This window comes from Mesitornis unicolor, unplaced genomic scaffold (genome assembly GCF_000695765.1).
Source record: "Mesitornis unicolor isolate BGI_N332 unplaced genomic scaffold, ASM69576v1 scaffold34836, whole genome shotgun sequence".
Lineage (NCBI taxonomy): Eukaryota > Metazoa > Chordata > Aves > Mesitornithiformes > Mesitornithidae > Mesitornis > Mesitornis unicolor.
The window spans coordinates 1-15,447 of record NW_010193601.1 but is presented as its reverse complement, the minus strand read 5'-3'; the positions used below and the strand labels follow the sequence as shown (position 1 = coordinate 15,447).

The following is a 15,447-nucleotide window of genomic DNA, read 5'->3' as shown; positions in this document are numbered from 1 at the left end:
CACGTCGCAATGCACCGTGCAGGCGTGAGGCGGGCTGGCAGAACGTGGCCCTGTCAGGCGCACAATGGGTTTTTCCGCGTTGCCTTTTGAACGTGCCTCAAGGTCTCCGTGTGTTTAAGCACAGCTGTGCTTTGTGCTGCAGAGGTACAAGAAGAAATTGCTGTCTTCCAAAAATTCCAAACCAGTAGGCAAAGCACGTGGTAGGAAAAGAGAGGCTGTGATAGGAAGTGATTTGCCAAACTTCAGATTTTGGCTTGATGAGATTCAAGCTGAGCTTTCCCCAGCTCTTGCTCTGTAACTGACCCACTTCCAGCTCGCTGCCCCATGAGTGGTGTTAGAAGTATTTGATTTTAATCCAAGTATAAGGATATAAAAATTAAGCTTTAATAAATAGCTATGTTGCCAGGTAGAACTTTGCAGGACCTAGTTATGAACAGAAAGCAAGCTCTGGGCATTTATGGGAGATTTTGTGGTGCTCAATAAATGCACTGGACAATGATCCAACTCTGCATATTCATCCTCTCTTTCCTACAAGACATTTCAGCTGTATTTCGTTAACTTAAATTGCACCAGTAGAGTGTTAAATAGCGGCTATAAGAAATGAAAGAACGCAGAAAATTCTTTAGGAAAAATAATAATAAATTCTGTATATTCTTATTGGGTGTTTGTTTTCCCAAAACTATGTTGCAAACTTCATGAAAATAAATTAAATATTAAATTGAACGTTAAATATTTGTATGTATCCTCTAATCCTGCTGTGAAGGACTGAAGATGGAAGGAATGGATGGAAGAAGCAAGCGCTTATTGCAGAAGTTTCCAAAACTTTTTTGTGAGGAAACGAATGATAATGATAATTATAATAATGATAATGGTAATAATATCCCCTCCAGCTGAAAGACATTGTATGAACTTCAGATGTAGCAGGGTTAAATTTGAGACCACTGGACATAACGCCTTGCTCTTCCCAGTTTTGAGTGGGTACATTGAACTATGAAATAACAGTTCAAATAAATAAATAGTCTTCTGTTTGCGATGTGAAGGATTCTGATTGGTGAACAAAACATGGTCACAAACTGACACAGTTACGTTTTCTGTGCGTTAACCTCGCTGTATTGCACTGCAGAGCAACAGCCTGCTAGGGGACTTGAGATGAGAGTTGTCTGCTGTCCACAGTAACATTTGCTGCTCAGTGCATGGCTGTGAATGGCCTGAGGGCACGAGAGGTTGAACATCGGCCATGGATGTATTTTGCCCTTTCTGCTCTTCCCAGCTGCAGAGATTGGCCTAAAATGCGAGTGAAAGAGCAACAGCGAAGCCGTAGTAGTAGAACGTACCTTAACTGTGCAAATGCTGCTCATTCAAGGCCTGAGGTACATGAAATGTGTGGAGTTAACATTCAGTATTTTATATATCTGAATGTAGGTCTTAATACCCACGTGTGGGTGTATGCCTGCACACAGGCTGCATGGAAACAGCTAAAGGTGTTACCTATTTGGAAAAATCAGAAATATTTCTTGACCTGCTGACACATTAACTTGTACATCTTCTAGTTTTGTTATCACTGCAAGAGTTGTACAGAATTGTCACTGTTTCTATGGAGAGAGCAGACATTTGGTTGTGACAGCATCTCTTGGTTGTGGGTCAGTAGAAGAGCAGCTTTGTGACAAGACCAGGAACTAAAGAGAGCAGCATGTTCCTTTATTCTTGTTGAAGATTTTAATAACGCAAATATCTTTTCTTCATACCATAATTTTTAGTACTGATGTGGGATCTCCGTTTGAAAAGCCCATAGGTTTGCTCTCGGAGCATTTTAGCACAGCTGGGCTTGTAAGGACACGATTGGTCCCCAAGGACTGATTTGAGAGTGGGGTGCATGGTCTCTAAACAACCCGTCATGTGGTTGTGCTGGTTGAATCCAGGGCCTCGTGGCCTGCTGCCGTGGAGCCAGATGGATCAGCAGGGCCTCTCAGAGTTGGCCAGCATTAGCAGAGTGCTCCTGAGGATCCCTGTAGCTCTGCTCCATGGACTTGTCTTGCTCAGCTGTAGGAGTGCAGCGCTGCTTTGCTGAGAGAGGAGCACAACACGCGGTTGTCTCTGTGCCTGAGACGTTACTTTTGAGTTACAATTCCCAGTATAAGGACTTCATTTGTCATACATAGCATAAACCAGCAAGTTACCATAAATAATCCTACCACAAAGAGTCTTTTAGCTTTATGCTCTTTCTCTCACTATTGTTCTGTTGTCAACATCTCCCAGTCGGTGTGGACAGCTACTTCTGGTTGTCCTGTGCAGCTGATCCGGTCTTTCTCTGAAAGCTGAGAAGTTTTGGTCATAGTGGTCTGTAAAAGGGATTCCTTTGGAAGGCACCACTTCAGGAGGAGACAGTTCCAGTGGAATTAACATCAACTTTAATTAGATATTCACATTACATGTTTCAGGTTTGACCTAGCTAATAGCTTCAAGTTAAGGATAATGTTCATGTGAAAGGCTGCAAAGGAGAACAGGGTTATGCCACAATGTTAAAAGCAGCACTGATGAACATGTGTGAACATAGATGATAATGAGGTTCACACCGATGTTCACAGGACTGTCTTATGCTGGTCTTACTACAAATGGACGCGATGAAACCTCAAGAGCACATTGCTATTCTGGGAAACAAAGATTTCTGCTCAGGAGGCTGTTTCCTGTCTCTGCAGCCAGGAAAAAAAACCCAAACGTTTGACAAGGCTTTTTGCAAATTGAGCTGGGGGAAAATTGAGGAAAACATCGTGTTCTCTAATTTCCGTCTCTAGTAGGCTTTAATCACAGGCCATTATTTTAGGAATCACTTGTAATATGGAGAGAGTTTGAATTGGAGGAGGAAGTATTGGTGTCTACGTAGACTATCAGTATGATCTGAGAGTGCCAGTTGTAGAAGTCAAAGGTAACTGGTTTTCAGTGTGTTATATTATCTAGTTTGGAATGAAGTAGCCTTGCCTCTGTTGAAAATTCTTACGTGAGATGTTGTCCTATGATTCTCATGCTATGCATATAAATTAAGTTTATTTTTTCTGATTCTTTCTCATATAAACAGACATACACGTGCGAATCCTGAGCTTAACCATGCAATCAATTGCTGTTTGCTTCCTTAAGAAAAACAAGGCTGTCTTGTTACAGCCTTTCTTAAAATGTTTCACATGGTCCATTTTTGACACAGCGTAAGGAGCCCTGTTGTCATGCTGCTGATCTGCATGTTGCAGGCAATTCTTTCGTTTAAAACTACCCAGGAATTCCTCAGCACAATTACCGCACTGTAGTGTCTGTCATAAGATGCTTTTAACTCCATCTTGCTTTTCTGCTACTCCCCTCAAAAGGTCAGAAAGAAGATGAGGCATCTTCGTGCAAGCTTTCAGAGCTCTGTGGCTATGTAAACCCTCTTGCATATAAAAAAAGTTTTGCAAAAATCCCCTACTGCTACTTATTATTATAGTTTTGGCAGTACCAGGCGCTGTATTGTAGTGCTCTGGGCAACATGGGTGAGACGTGAGCCTAACAAAAGTCCACGAGAGTTTTGTCTTTGATCGCGCAGCAGCCAGGGTTTCTCTCAGCTGTTACAAACCCAGCCAGTGTGGTAACGAGGAGCACACACAGGTTGCTGAGACTGGATTTTAAAGGGAAAAAACTCACACGTGCACTGTGTCTTTATGTGGATTTACTGTTCTTCCTGAAACTCTTCTTCCTTTACTGAAGCCGAGTATTCCTCGAGCTGGGAGTTTTTAGAATATAATGAATGCTTTTTAAAAAAATTGATCTCATCCAGTCTTCATATAAGCAACTTAATCCTGTGCTGAAAATCTCTCAAATCTTAACAACTCTCATGAGATCCCAGTAATGCAGGTTTCAGGTATCTCATCCTGTGAGGAGCAGTCATGGATGGAGAACTCCAGTCAAAACGTGGCCAGTTCTGGCTTGTTCAGAGCATCCTGCGGCATCCTGACTGCAGTGTGCTTCAGCAGGGAAAGGGACAGTCGTGGTCATGTAGCCAGCGTGGTCTGAGTTTGGTAATGCTGCTGCCTTTTAAGCTCTTCAGTAAGTTTAATGCTTGGATAAAATATTTTTCAGGGAAATCTTAAACTCAGCCTGGTGATTCCTAGCTTAAGACTCCAAAGTATAGATTAAAAGGTGATTTAGGGAGATAATGAACATGAATAAACCCAAAACTTTACTGTGTTTTTAACGTGTGCTTCAAATGCTGTGTGTATGGCTGAAAAGTCTGGAGGAAATCGTGGCACGTGTACAGCCAGCACCGCACTGCAGACGTCTCGCTGTCATGCATGGAGTGTGCTCCATTGATTTGGTGTCTTGCTCATAATTTGAGGGTTCTTAAATAGCCTGATCAGGGTGCATTTGTTTGGAAATTTAGTGTGGGGAGAAAAAAGTAACAGTCTATATTGTATCAACTGCTCTAAATGCATTACTGTGGGCTACTGAAATGTGAGACACTTATTAACAATGGCAGTTTTCCATATGATTTCCTGAATAATTTGTCATGTTCCGATTTGCTGAATCATCAGGTGTAGAATAGCCAATTATTTCGTTTAATTTTTAAAAATAATTCTTTAAATTAAAACCTGTATCTTTAAACCTTATCAAGGAAGAGTTGATGTTAATTTTGCTATTTTTTGGGGGGACGGGGAAAAAGCTAAAAGACATTTGCTGTTGAAGAAGATTTTAAAGTAAAGGAAATGCATTTGCAGAAGTTGAAGATAGTGCAGGGTTAGAGGAAGCTGGAGGCTTCCTGTATGACTTTGAACAGATCACTTAACTGTACTGGCTCAGTTTTCTTACTGATATAAGGGGGGCAGTGAAGAGATACAGGTAGTTGAAAAGTACCACCTAGTTGCTTTACATAAACATTTTTTGGAAGGCAGAAATCATCATTTGAGGGCAAAAGATTTGCAAAAATGGTGCTCTCAATGCATGTGACACTTCAGGATGCCCATGAGCCAGCACTGTGCCCTTGCGGCCAAGAAGGCCAATGCCATCCTGGGGTGTATCAGAAGGGGTGGTTGTAGGACAGAGAGGTTCTCCTTCCCTCTACTCTGCCCTGGTGAGACCTCATCTATAACACTGTGTTCAGTTCTGGGTCCCTCAGGTCAAGAAGGACAGGAACTGCTTGAAAGAGTCCAGCGCAGAGCCACAAAGATGATGGAGGGAGTGGAGCATCTCCCTTATGAGGAGCGGCTGAGGGAGCTGGGTCTCTTTAGCTTGGAGCAGAGGAGACTGAGGGGAGACCTCATTCATGTTTATAAATTTGTAGAGGGCGAGTGTCAGGAGCAAGGAGCCAGGCTCTGCTCTCTGATGTCCAATGCCAGGACAAGGGGCAATGGGTGCAAGCTGGAGCATAGGAGGTTCAACCTGAACATGAGGAAAAACTTTTTCATTGTGAGGGTTACAGAGCATGGCCCAGGCTGCCCAGAGAGGTTGTGGAGTCTCCTTCTCTGCAGACATTCAAAACCAGCCTGGACGTGTTCCTGTGTGACCTGGTCTGGTGATCCTGCTCTGGCAGGGGTTGGACTGGATGAGCTTCAGAGGTCCCTTCCAACTCCTAACATTCTGTGATTCTGTGACATCTGTTACCATGTGTAGCTTTATCTCTTATAACAGGGATATAAAACATAACAAGAATTTGGGGTTATATATTTGGAAAATGGTTGAACTAAAAAAACACCAACAATATTGCAGTGAAATCTCCAAAATGTGGTGTAGCTGTATTTACCAAACAGTCACTTGACATTGGGTCCTCTGTTTCACTATTTAATAATGATCAGTAATGCCCATTTTACATCTCAGTGCCTGCTTTTCTTGTATGTACTCCCAGCAACTTGTAGAGTTTATTTTACAGAGAAAGCAAATTTGGGAATAGCAGGGATGGCTTGTACAAAATTAAAATTACATTATTGATTAGCTACAAAGTGCTTTAAAAATTTGAGCTCAAGGGTATTCCTGTTACATGCTTTGATTCCAAGTTCATCCTTTAGCCCCTATATACAGTTGTGTTCTGTTAAATTAACCTGGCGTCTTGTTTCCCCGAGGTTTATGGGTCATTGACAGTATTAAGTTTTGTGCAGACCAGCTGCTCCCAGATCATGTCCCCTCCTACGCTCCAGCACAGTCAGAGAAGAGAGGAGCACAGAAGCGAAGGCTGATGGGGGCAGGACATGCAGTATGAAGACAGCCAAGTAATTTTACTTGCAGCGTCACTGTTACAGATTTTCATGTATTCCATGCTCGTTAGCAAAATGTTGAAAAATGCAGTGTTAAATTCCAGTTGTTTCTTGGGACTGTTTCCCTGAACTCTAATTACAAAAACAAGCCTGAAATCAGGAGCATTTCTAAGTCCTCAGGCAAGGAAGATGCATTTTCCATCACACACAGAGTTGAAAGGAAATGGGGATCCACAAAAGGAACCGAAATAGGCTTGGAGCCTTTCCCCGCTGCCCCGGCAGTTTTACAGTTATGTCTGGGGATTTTTAATGTCATAATGTGGTGACTGAGTTTTTGGAGAAGCCAAGCGTGGTGGGCAGGGGTCAGAACTGCGCGAGGAGCATCAGGGTTCATGGCAAAAGGTGTCATGTGGCTGCTGCGTGCTCTCCCTCCTCGGGAGGGAGGAAAGGAGTCAAGAGCTAAGCAAGGCACGTGCCCAGGATTAAAAGCCTTTCTGACTTTCTGCCTCTTTACTTCAGGAATTTTTGTGTAGAGAGAAACACTATCCAAAATGTTAAAGCTATAGAGTGCCTCTGTGTTCAACTATAGGTGAGCATCCCTCCTTGACAGTGGGCGTTTGGGACTACAGGTAGTAGTATCAGAGCACTCAGGGTAGTGTGGTGGTCTGTTCCACAGACAAGTCAAAGGTCATTGTGGTTTTTAAGGCAATACAAGTCTGTCGGACGTGGCATGACAGGGAATTGCTGTTTTGGGGCTTTTTACTGGCGTGATTCGTGGAGCCAGAAAAGCAGTGAGGAAATGTCCCTGGCACTTGTGCTCCAGAAACCTGCCTCGCTGACAGAGGGAAATACCGGCTGCTTTAGTGGAAGATGCAGGAAACCAAGTAGCTGCCAATTACAAACTGCTTGCAGGCACATTTTTTGTAACTTTGGCAGTTTGTGGCAGGCTACTGTTCTGAATTTGGAGCTTTTCTGCCCTAACAGACTGCTGATATCATGTTGCTTAAGAGATATCTAATTGCCTGAGATACATCTAATGTCTGATCATGTGTGGGCCTGAGAATGAATGCACCAATTCTAGTGACCTGCAGTGAGGTTATCTAGGAATATCAGACCTTTATTTTTCAAGTTTACTGCATGAAATCATACTGATATTTGAATAAAACATCCTAATTGCCAGTAAATGAGGAATCTCTCTTCCTATTTGTAGTTTGCTGTATTATTTATTATGCAAGGTGGTTTTTAAGGGAAGCAACCTGTTCTAGCAGTCAATCCAGGGCTATGTTAAAATTCCTATTTACAGCTGTGTCGTTGATTTACACAATGATCTTGAATGAATTGCTTATTCTGAGGAAAATTGAGGCATGCAGAAGAAAGAGGGAGTAATATCCAAAGCATATTGGATTCCCTGATGAAAAGCGCTGTGTAAGGGCTCAGAATGGTTATTTAAACCCACTGCAATTGAGTCCTGCTCCAAAAGGCCTATCGGGAGAAATTGCTTGTCGTTAAGTATGTAGCTGACGTCTTGTATTTAAAACTCCTGTAACACCTTAGTGTGTGCACGCAGCCACTGTGTGGGAGAGGAGGGTTTCTGGAGGGTCCCACAGAATTGGAAACATCTCAAGAGAAGGGAGCAGCTGGCCTCATACAGAGAAGTGGGTTTTATGTTGACTCTGAATGAGAATCAGGACAAACATCAGTTGTTAGAATGTGCCAATCAAGGGCATCTTGGTAAATTCCATGTAGAGAGAGATTTTAATGTACTGCTAGTGTTCAGTCAGTAACCAAAGAAATACTCGTCCGACAAAAGTGCTTCAGATTTCATGGTATGGGAAACCAATAATTATGAGATACAGTGAACAATACAAGGTAGAATTGCTAAAGGGATTAATTAGCCTTAGTCTAACTAACCACTATAATTGATGCAAATATACATCTGCAGCCTGCTGAGACATTAGATAGTCATCATCCACCTGCTCAATTTACCAGTGCTGCAGAACACAGCTGGCAGAATAATTTCTGGGGTTTTTTTTTCTGGAACTCCTTGAGCATAATTGGCTGTTTGTTCTCTTGTCGTTCAAAATGTTTTCTTCTTTCTTTTTCTTTTCTAAACAGCACTTCCACGATGGCAGAAAGGCACAACAACATATTGAAACTTGCTGGAAACAACTTGAAGCAGTAAGTGGGAACTTCTTCAGATGTGACATTTAAGTCATTGTCATACTGTGTTCATAGCGATGGTTCCAAACATTTGGACAAAAATGGTGTATGGGCAAAAGATGTACAAATGGGATTTTCGAAACTCCGCTGTCTGAAACACACTGGTAGACACAAAATAGTCTGTTTTAATAGTACATTTCTCTTTCTGTGGAATCTGTGTCTATCATTAGTAGCGTTTCACTTGATATGACTTGAGAAATATGCTGAGCGTAGCTGGAAATGCAGAGTCCCTAAGGGTCCTATTCAGATACTCCGCTGTAAGCTGAACAGCTTCATACTGTGTGAATAAATTGAATGGGGCATCTCTTGAGTAAGGTGCTGTTTCTCAAAAGTAAATACGTTGGAATTGTTCATGTGGTGCATGAAAAGTGAGACTGTAAGTAGAGGAGAGGATAAAGAAAGGGGACATCAGTAACCAAAAGTCCTACTTGCAAATGTATAAATCTCAGTAATTCCCTTGTTGTGCCTTATGAAAATGAGGGATTTAAGTGTTGGGAGTAGAAGAGATGCTACCAGGGAAAATTATTGAAATACTGGTGATGTTGGTAGGATCAAGCAGCCTGAAGAACAGAACAAAAAATGTGTTTCTGATAACTTTGGTTTTTGAAGTTCTTTAATGTGGAAATGTATTCCAGTGTAAACAAGCGAGTCCTAAAAGCTGGCAGCTGTTACAGCGGATCAGTGCAGGGACTGGTATTGATTTTAGGTAGATTTTGATATCAGGTTTCTTTCCCATAACGAAGGCTTCTCTTTTTCCTTTTCAGAGTAAGAGGCGGTTTGAGCGTGACTGCAAAGAAGCTGATCGAGCACAGCAGTATTTTGAGAAAATGGATGCTGACATCAATGTTACAAAAGCAGATGTTGAAAAGGTAAACCGGAGGGTGGAGAGATTGTTTGTTTGTAAACGTGGATGTGATGGGTTTAGTTCCTCAGTCCTGCTGGTCGCATAAACCCTCTGAGGCTCAATGCCTCTCAAGTCGGTTCACAGGTTAATAAGAATAGGGAGATCTCTGCAGAGACCTGTATTTGCATAACAATTCTAAACAGATACAGTTATCTTCAGTGAAGCCTCAGTTTAACGTGGCTGACATGGCTGGAATCCATGCTCGTCACAGATGGCACACAACTTTTATTTTTGTTTTTCAGTTGCTTTCTGGTTGCAATCATTTGTGGCTCTTATACATTGTTCCCCATTTAGTGAAGCTTTGAACCAGTGCTTAATTTGAAACATACATTTCTGTTTCAGCATATGTCTTGAAATGTTTCTTTCTTTAGCTGGATTAAAAATTGCAGAAGGATGCTTAAAGTTTAAATGTCCAAGTCCAGTGACATACCTGTAACTTAAAGAAGCAATAGAGAGGGAGAAAGTATGTTTAAATTGCTTCTTTTTTTGGTGTTATACATCTGCTCAGAAGATGCAGTAATGTACATCAGAAATGCTATATCACAGTGGGTAAGGGCAATTTTGTCTTCCCTGAGTTTGATTCACGTAGGCAGGAAAGAGCCAGGACAGTTGAAAAGTTTTTTTTCCTTAAGGAAAAAAAAAAGGCAGCAAAAAAAGCAGGTGGGGAAGCACTGAAGCTTAAAATAGACCAAACACTTTGCTGCAGGGACAGGAAAGGACACTGAATTATAGGTAAGGAATCTTCTGCAGTCCAAGACAGCCCTTGTAAGATGCAGTTTTTCTCCTCAAGAGGTCTGTTTCATTCTGTTCTCGGTTAATTCAATCCTGGGAAGCTATCAAATACAGATTTTACTTTACTCTGTGGGATCTCAAGGTGTTTCTGCTATGCTGAGCGTCATGGAGGTTGTGTGGCAGGATAGCATCAAGGATGCTGTTAGAAATGAGAGTAGTAAATTACAAAGAAGCTCAGAAAATTTTCCCAACATGCCGTTGCATATTAAAGTAAAAAATACCTCTGTGGTCTTGTCACTTGCTTGGCTATTAGTTGTAAATTCACCATGCAGATTTGATCCTTTGTTGCCTTCTGGATTTGCCAGGGCGCTTTGCAGATGAATGCATGTACAGGGTTGTCAAAGATGTAACACCACATGTGGGTTTTCTGGCAGTGGAGGATCATCTCTGCTTGATCTGTTTAAAGTGATTTTAGAATACTTCTTTTTTCATAGATAAAATTAGGACTTGCCCTAGATTTTTTTCAAAGCTGAGGCCATGTCAAAGGGATACAGAGACGTGACTTTCTATTTGAAATAGAGGGCTGAAACGCCTTACTTCTAGATAGCTTTCTAAAGCTGGCCTTTTCTGGTCAGAGTGAAAGGCTGTGTGTTGGTAGTGTATTAATCTGATGGCACTGGGTAAATTCTAGGCAGCAATCCCTACTCTGGTGCTTTTTCCCCATAAGGTGAGGCAGAGAGGCTTCCCTTCTGAATTTCTCTAGCTTTTTATTGTATGTATTTGTAAATTATTTATTGCGAAATGAGGCTTAGTGATATCTTCAAAGAGAAAAAGAAATCTGTTGCAGCTATGTGTGCTGGCTGATCTCTGGAGAAGGCATTAGTCGACTTTCCAGTCAGTCAGCGGGGTAGATAGAGAAGGAAAAGGTTATCAAAACGAGTGGAATGTGAAATAATATTGCCGAACAGAGAGAACAGTGTTTTCCAAGTGCATGTGTTAAACTGGGTTCATCCATGTCAGGCTGTGAATAATGCCCTTTCTTTGCTTCCCTCTGCCCGTGTGACTGGGACCGCTCTTACACAACTCCCCAGTGCAGAATAGGACATTGTTTAACCGGGCGCTGCTGCTGGGGCAGCTCTCGCCGACTCGCGCCGGGGAGATGCAGAAACAGCTCCGCCTCAGCTGAAGCAGTACGGTGCCTTTTCCCTCCTCCTCCTCTTGCACCGGTTCTGATTTCTCTTGCCCATTATGGCTTGGCTGCTGCGCTCTTCTTCCCAAAAGCACCCACGAAATCTGTGTGGTCAGGGAAGGAGACAATTTGGCTGTGTTCAGAGCCAAAGCTACTCACTCTGGAGGAACAGAGTGCTCTTGAAGCAATGGGGTCGGTTGTCCTCATTTCTTTGGCTTGAGATTGACACCTTGGCTACTTAAGCTTGTACCTGCAAATGTGAGCAGACACTGGAGCTATTTTTTGCCTTATGCATTATGTAGTAATGGAATTAAAATTCTGCAGTGATCACAATGACACATGCAATCAAAAGAATATATAGCTGCAATTCCCTGATGCACCTAATGCTAAGCTGTGAGGCTCTGAAATGCTCACATCGCTCCATCTCTCAGTTTGTGACAAGCGCAGCAGGAAATTCTGTGACAGAGCTGCCAGAAACCAGCACTTAACATGGCCTTGCCTAAGGGATAACTCTTGGTATCACAGTGTGCTGGGATTAAGTAACCAGAGCAGTGGCAGAGAAGCAAATTTTGTTACTTTGCTCCTTTTTTCTCCAGGACCATTTTGCCAAGGGCCTTGGGTGTCTGTTTAGAGGCAGAGCTGGATGTGCAGTGTGGGTTCCTTGCATCTAGGTCCAAACTTCTTCTGTAGGACCAGCTCAGGTGTGATACACAGAGGGCACGTGCTGTTTGTGCCACTCCTGTGGCCAGTATGGGCTCCATCATCTTTGCAGCCAGCCAGTCTGGTAGTTGTGCTCGGAGAGAGCGGGGTGTTCAGCTTTGTTTCCTCTGATCTCCTTTTTTGGTGACAGGAACATGGAGCTAAAGGCTGTGCTCAGTGTCTGCAGTGGTCACAGTCTCTATGCAGAAATCCCAGGGAGCAGATTAGGACCCCTGAGCTCCCTCCCTATGTTTGCATTGAGCCTCTGCATTACAAGCAGGGAACACTTGCAGACAGTGTTTACGGGTCAACACAAAGTGCATTTTGGCACAAAGGCTTTGTAGTGCATTTTGGTACAAAGGCTTTGTCAGTTCAGGTTAGCAAAGTCAAGGCAAAAAGGTGATTGTGAGGCGGAAAGCTGTGCTGTGAAAATACCCTTATAAACTAACAAAATGGTGCAACACAGCGATTCAGGGAAGCCTTGCAGGTATCCCTGCAAGCTTTAGTTTCATCTGGGTCACAGTGGATGTGTGCTTTAAAGCAGTTCTGTTGCAAAAACCACAGTGAAGCTGCTTCAATTTTTTGACCATTTGGGGAAATGGTCTCTGTCACCAGCGCGGAGCCGCTGTACATATAAGGAAGTGCTCTATTGTTTGTTCCTTCTCTTTAGAACTGCAATCACTAAAAAGCTGACATCTTTATGGGATAATGTGGTACCCAGTGGTGCCTTTGCAGACTTCTTGCAATTAAAAAACCATATCAGCTGGCTTTTCTAAAGCTTATTCAAAGTAGACTTTTCAGAATCTGTTTTTAAAGAGGGAAGTGGCTGAGGCTGACCATGAGAAGGGGCGAATGCTCTGCCTCTTGATTTGCACAGCAGTCGAGGGGGAGGACAGCGGTTTGAGGTGCTCTGTGTCAGGCAGGATCTGTCCCTTTGCTGAGGAGTAGCACGGTTGTACATTGGTAACCCGGGTAAAAATTTTGACAGGAAACAACTTGAGCTTTGAGCAGTAAGAAATGAGCTGTGTGTGAGTTCCCAGAACTGCTGTCCTGACGCTGGGGTTCATCACCTTGTTCTGTTCAGATGGTTCCATCTTGAGTAGTTTATGAGATGTCAGTTTTTTGTGGATGAGGAAAGTAGTGAAAGACACAGTGCAAATTTGACCTTAATTCTCACAAGTGGAGAAGCTTCTGACACTGCTAAAAACATGGGGTGGCTGTTTTCTTTTGTTATGGGGTTTTGACTGACTCATCTTTAGTAAGTCATGCCCAGAAAGGACAAGCTTCTATTAAGATTTAGTTGTATCCTGTGATATTCAGACATCGCTACTGACGGAGTGGCATTTTCCTATTGAATTTGCTTTCTTAGGTGCTTCCAGCTGCTTGAGTTGCAAGTCAGCTCTGTTTGAAATCAGAATTACTCCAAAACTATGCAAACTTATATCCAAAATTATTATTACAGAATAATCATTTCATTCTTTCCTCTCTTCTCTGTCCAATCCTTGCCAGGCTCTTCTCGGTGACAAACAATGATAGGACAAGGGGTAATGGGCACAAGCTGGAACACAGGAGGTTCCACTTAAATTTGAGAAGAAACTTCTTCTCAGTGAGGATGACAGAGCACTGGCCCAGGCTGCCCAGAGAGGTTGTGGAGTCTCCTTCTCTGGCGACATTCAAAACCCGCCTGGACGCCTTCCTGTGTAACCTCATCTAGGTGTTCCTGCTCCGGCAGGGGGATTGGACTGGATGAGCTTGTGAGGTCCCTTCCAATCCCTAACGTTCTGGGATTCTGTGATCCTATGTCATATCTAAAACCAAAAGAAATGAAAAGGATGATGATACTATTCCTGTGCTGACTCTCAGATATTTAGGAGTTTTAGATGTACTGGCCTTTTTTGTTTGGTTTGGTTTGGTTTGGTTTTTGGAGTGGAGAAACTGAGACAAATAGAAGTAATCTCAAATGTATTGAAATCCCTAGGAGCTCTGCCCAGTGCTCTGCGACTTTCAGATCAGGTTATGTCTGCCATGCCCAAGATTCCTGAAGTCCCAGAATAGTTTAAGATTTGCATAAAGCATCATAATACAATATCACCATGACATTCATTTTCTAGTCTGTAAGTGTATCTACAGAGAGATACTGGTGTTTTGTGCTTGAAGTTTCATTCTCTCCTCTTTTCTTATGGCACATTCCCTGGGTGCTCGCCATCACTTCTAATGCAACGTAAAAAGTTTGTATGTCCCCCCTTACCCAGCAGAAGACACGACCATGTGCATTGCCTTGGACAGCCATGAGCTGAATCACTGGCAAGGTCTTACTGGACAGAGATGTAGAAATACTGCTGCTTAGAAAGATTCTTGGAATAAGCTGATCTTCCTGCCTGTGGAAACGCAGTTACGCTGTCAAGTGGTAAACTGCTTTTCCAGCCTGGAGGCTGCTGCCCTGCACAACACAGATCTCTTCATCATGAATTTACACATCCTTGCAATGAAGGGTGCACTAATCCATTTTTACTTGAGCTCTGGAGAAATCTCTCATCTGTATTTCAGCCCTATCCTGATATGCTGTTACAGCGTGCTTTGTCGGGACAGCAGACAAGTTGCAGTGGAGCCGGATGCTGCATGCATCACTGAAACCCCACAGACAAACCGTAGAGCAACGTCTCCAGCTCGGAGCTGCATTGCTGCACCGTGTGTCACTGAGGTTTTAGTCAGTTCAGACTGTCAGCAGTTACCTCTGCAGCATAACCTGATGTCGTGGGTGCCTGCCTTCTGCAGACCATCACCCTTAATGGGCCAAATTTTTCAGCAGATGGTGAGTGATCCGCCCTGTGACAGTGGGACTTGTGTCCCCTACCTCCCTGCCCACCTGCTGGCATAACAAACGTCTCAGCATTTGGGAAAATGTAATGCTATGTGAAGGTGATGTTAGAAGATGGACAGGATCTGGTGTTTGTGTTATTAACATGGTGAATACTTGTTACAGAGGCTGCGCTTTTCCTCTGCTGTGAATTTATAAAAGCACAGCAGCAGCATCTCAGTGAAATATGCAGGCAAAGTGCACCCTGAACATAGTGCAGAGGGCCTGGCCTGTGTATTTATTTGAGAGTTAGACATTGCATAAGATTTTCCCATGTTTTCTGCATGGTGCGGAGTTTTACGTACTTCGATTAGGCAGCTGCATCTCTTTTTCTCCACAGACAGAGCTGGCTGAACCCTTCTGTGTCTTTGCTTGTGACGTGGGTCAAATTTCCTTTCAATTCAAGCACAGTCTTTTCTTGGTAATGTGATTTAAGGCCATTAGATTCACACTAACCTTATTTCTCTGGGTTATGCAGACCCCAGTCTCCTTCCTGAACAGCTTCCTTCCTAATGGACCGTGTAGTTGTGTGTGAACACGGAGTCCCTCAGGACAGTAATTTGCATTTCTGGAAGAGTAAAGCCTTGTTTACAACCTGCAGTCTGTGACACCCTGTATATAGCATCTGTTTCCCTTTAGG

At 43.0% G+C, this 15,447-nt stretch overlaps 1 protein-coding gene across 1 annotated transcript in view; it reads left to right on the top strand.

The window, feature by feature from the left end:
• LOC104543023 (formin-binding protein 1-like) overlaps nucleotides 1-9,295 on the top strand; it is a gene marked incomplete at its 3' end in the record, with an annotated part of 27,635 nt that extends 18,340 nt beyond the window's left edge. Inside the window, exons 6-7 of the mRNA XM_010187513.1 lie at nucleotides 8,322-8,384; nucleotides 9,191-9,295. Of these exons, the coding sequence (XP_010185815.1) occupies nucleotides 8,322-8,384; nucleotides 9,191-9,295 (168 nt within the window). The remainder of the gene's footprint in view (nucleotides 1-8,321; nucleotides 8,385-9,190) is intronic.
• Nucleotides 9,296-15,447: the final 6,152 nt, after the last annotated feature.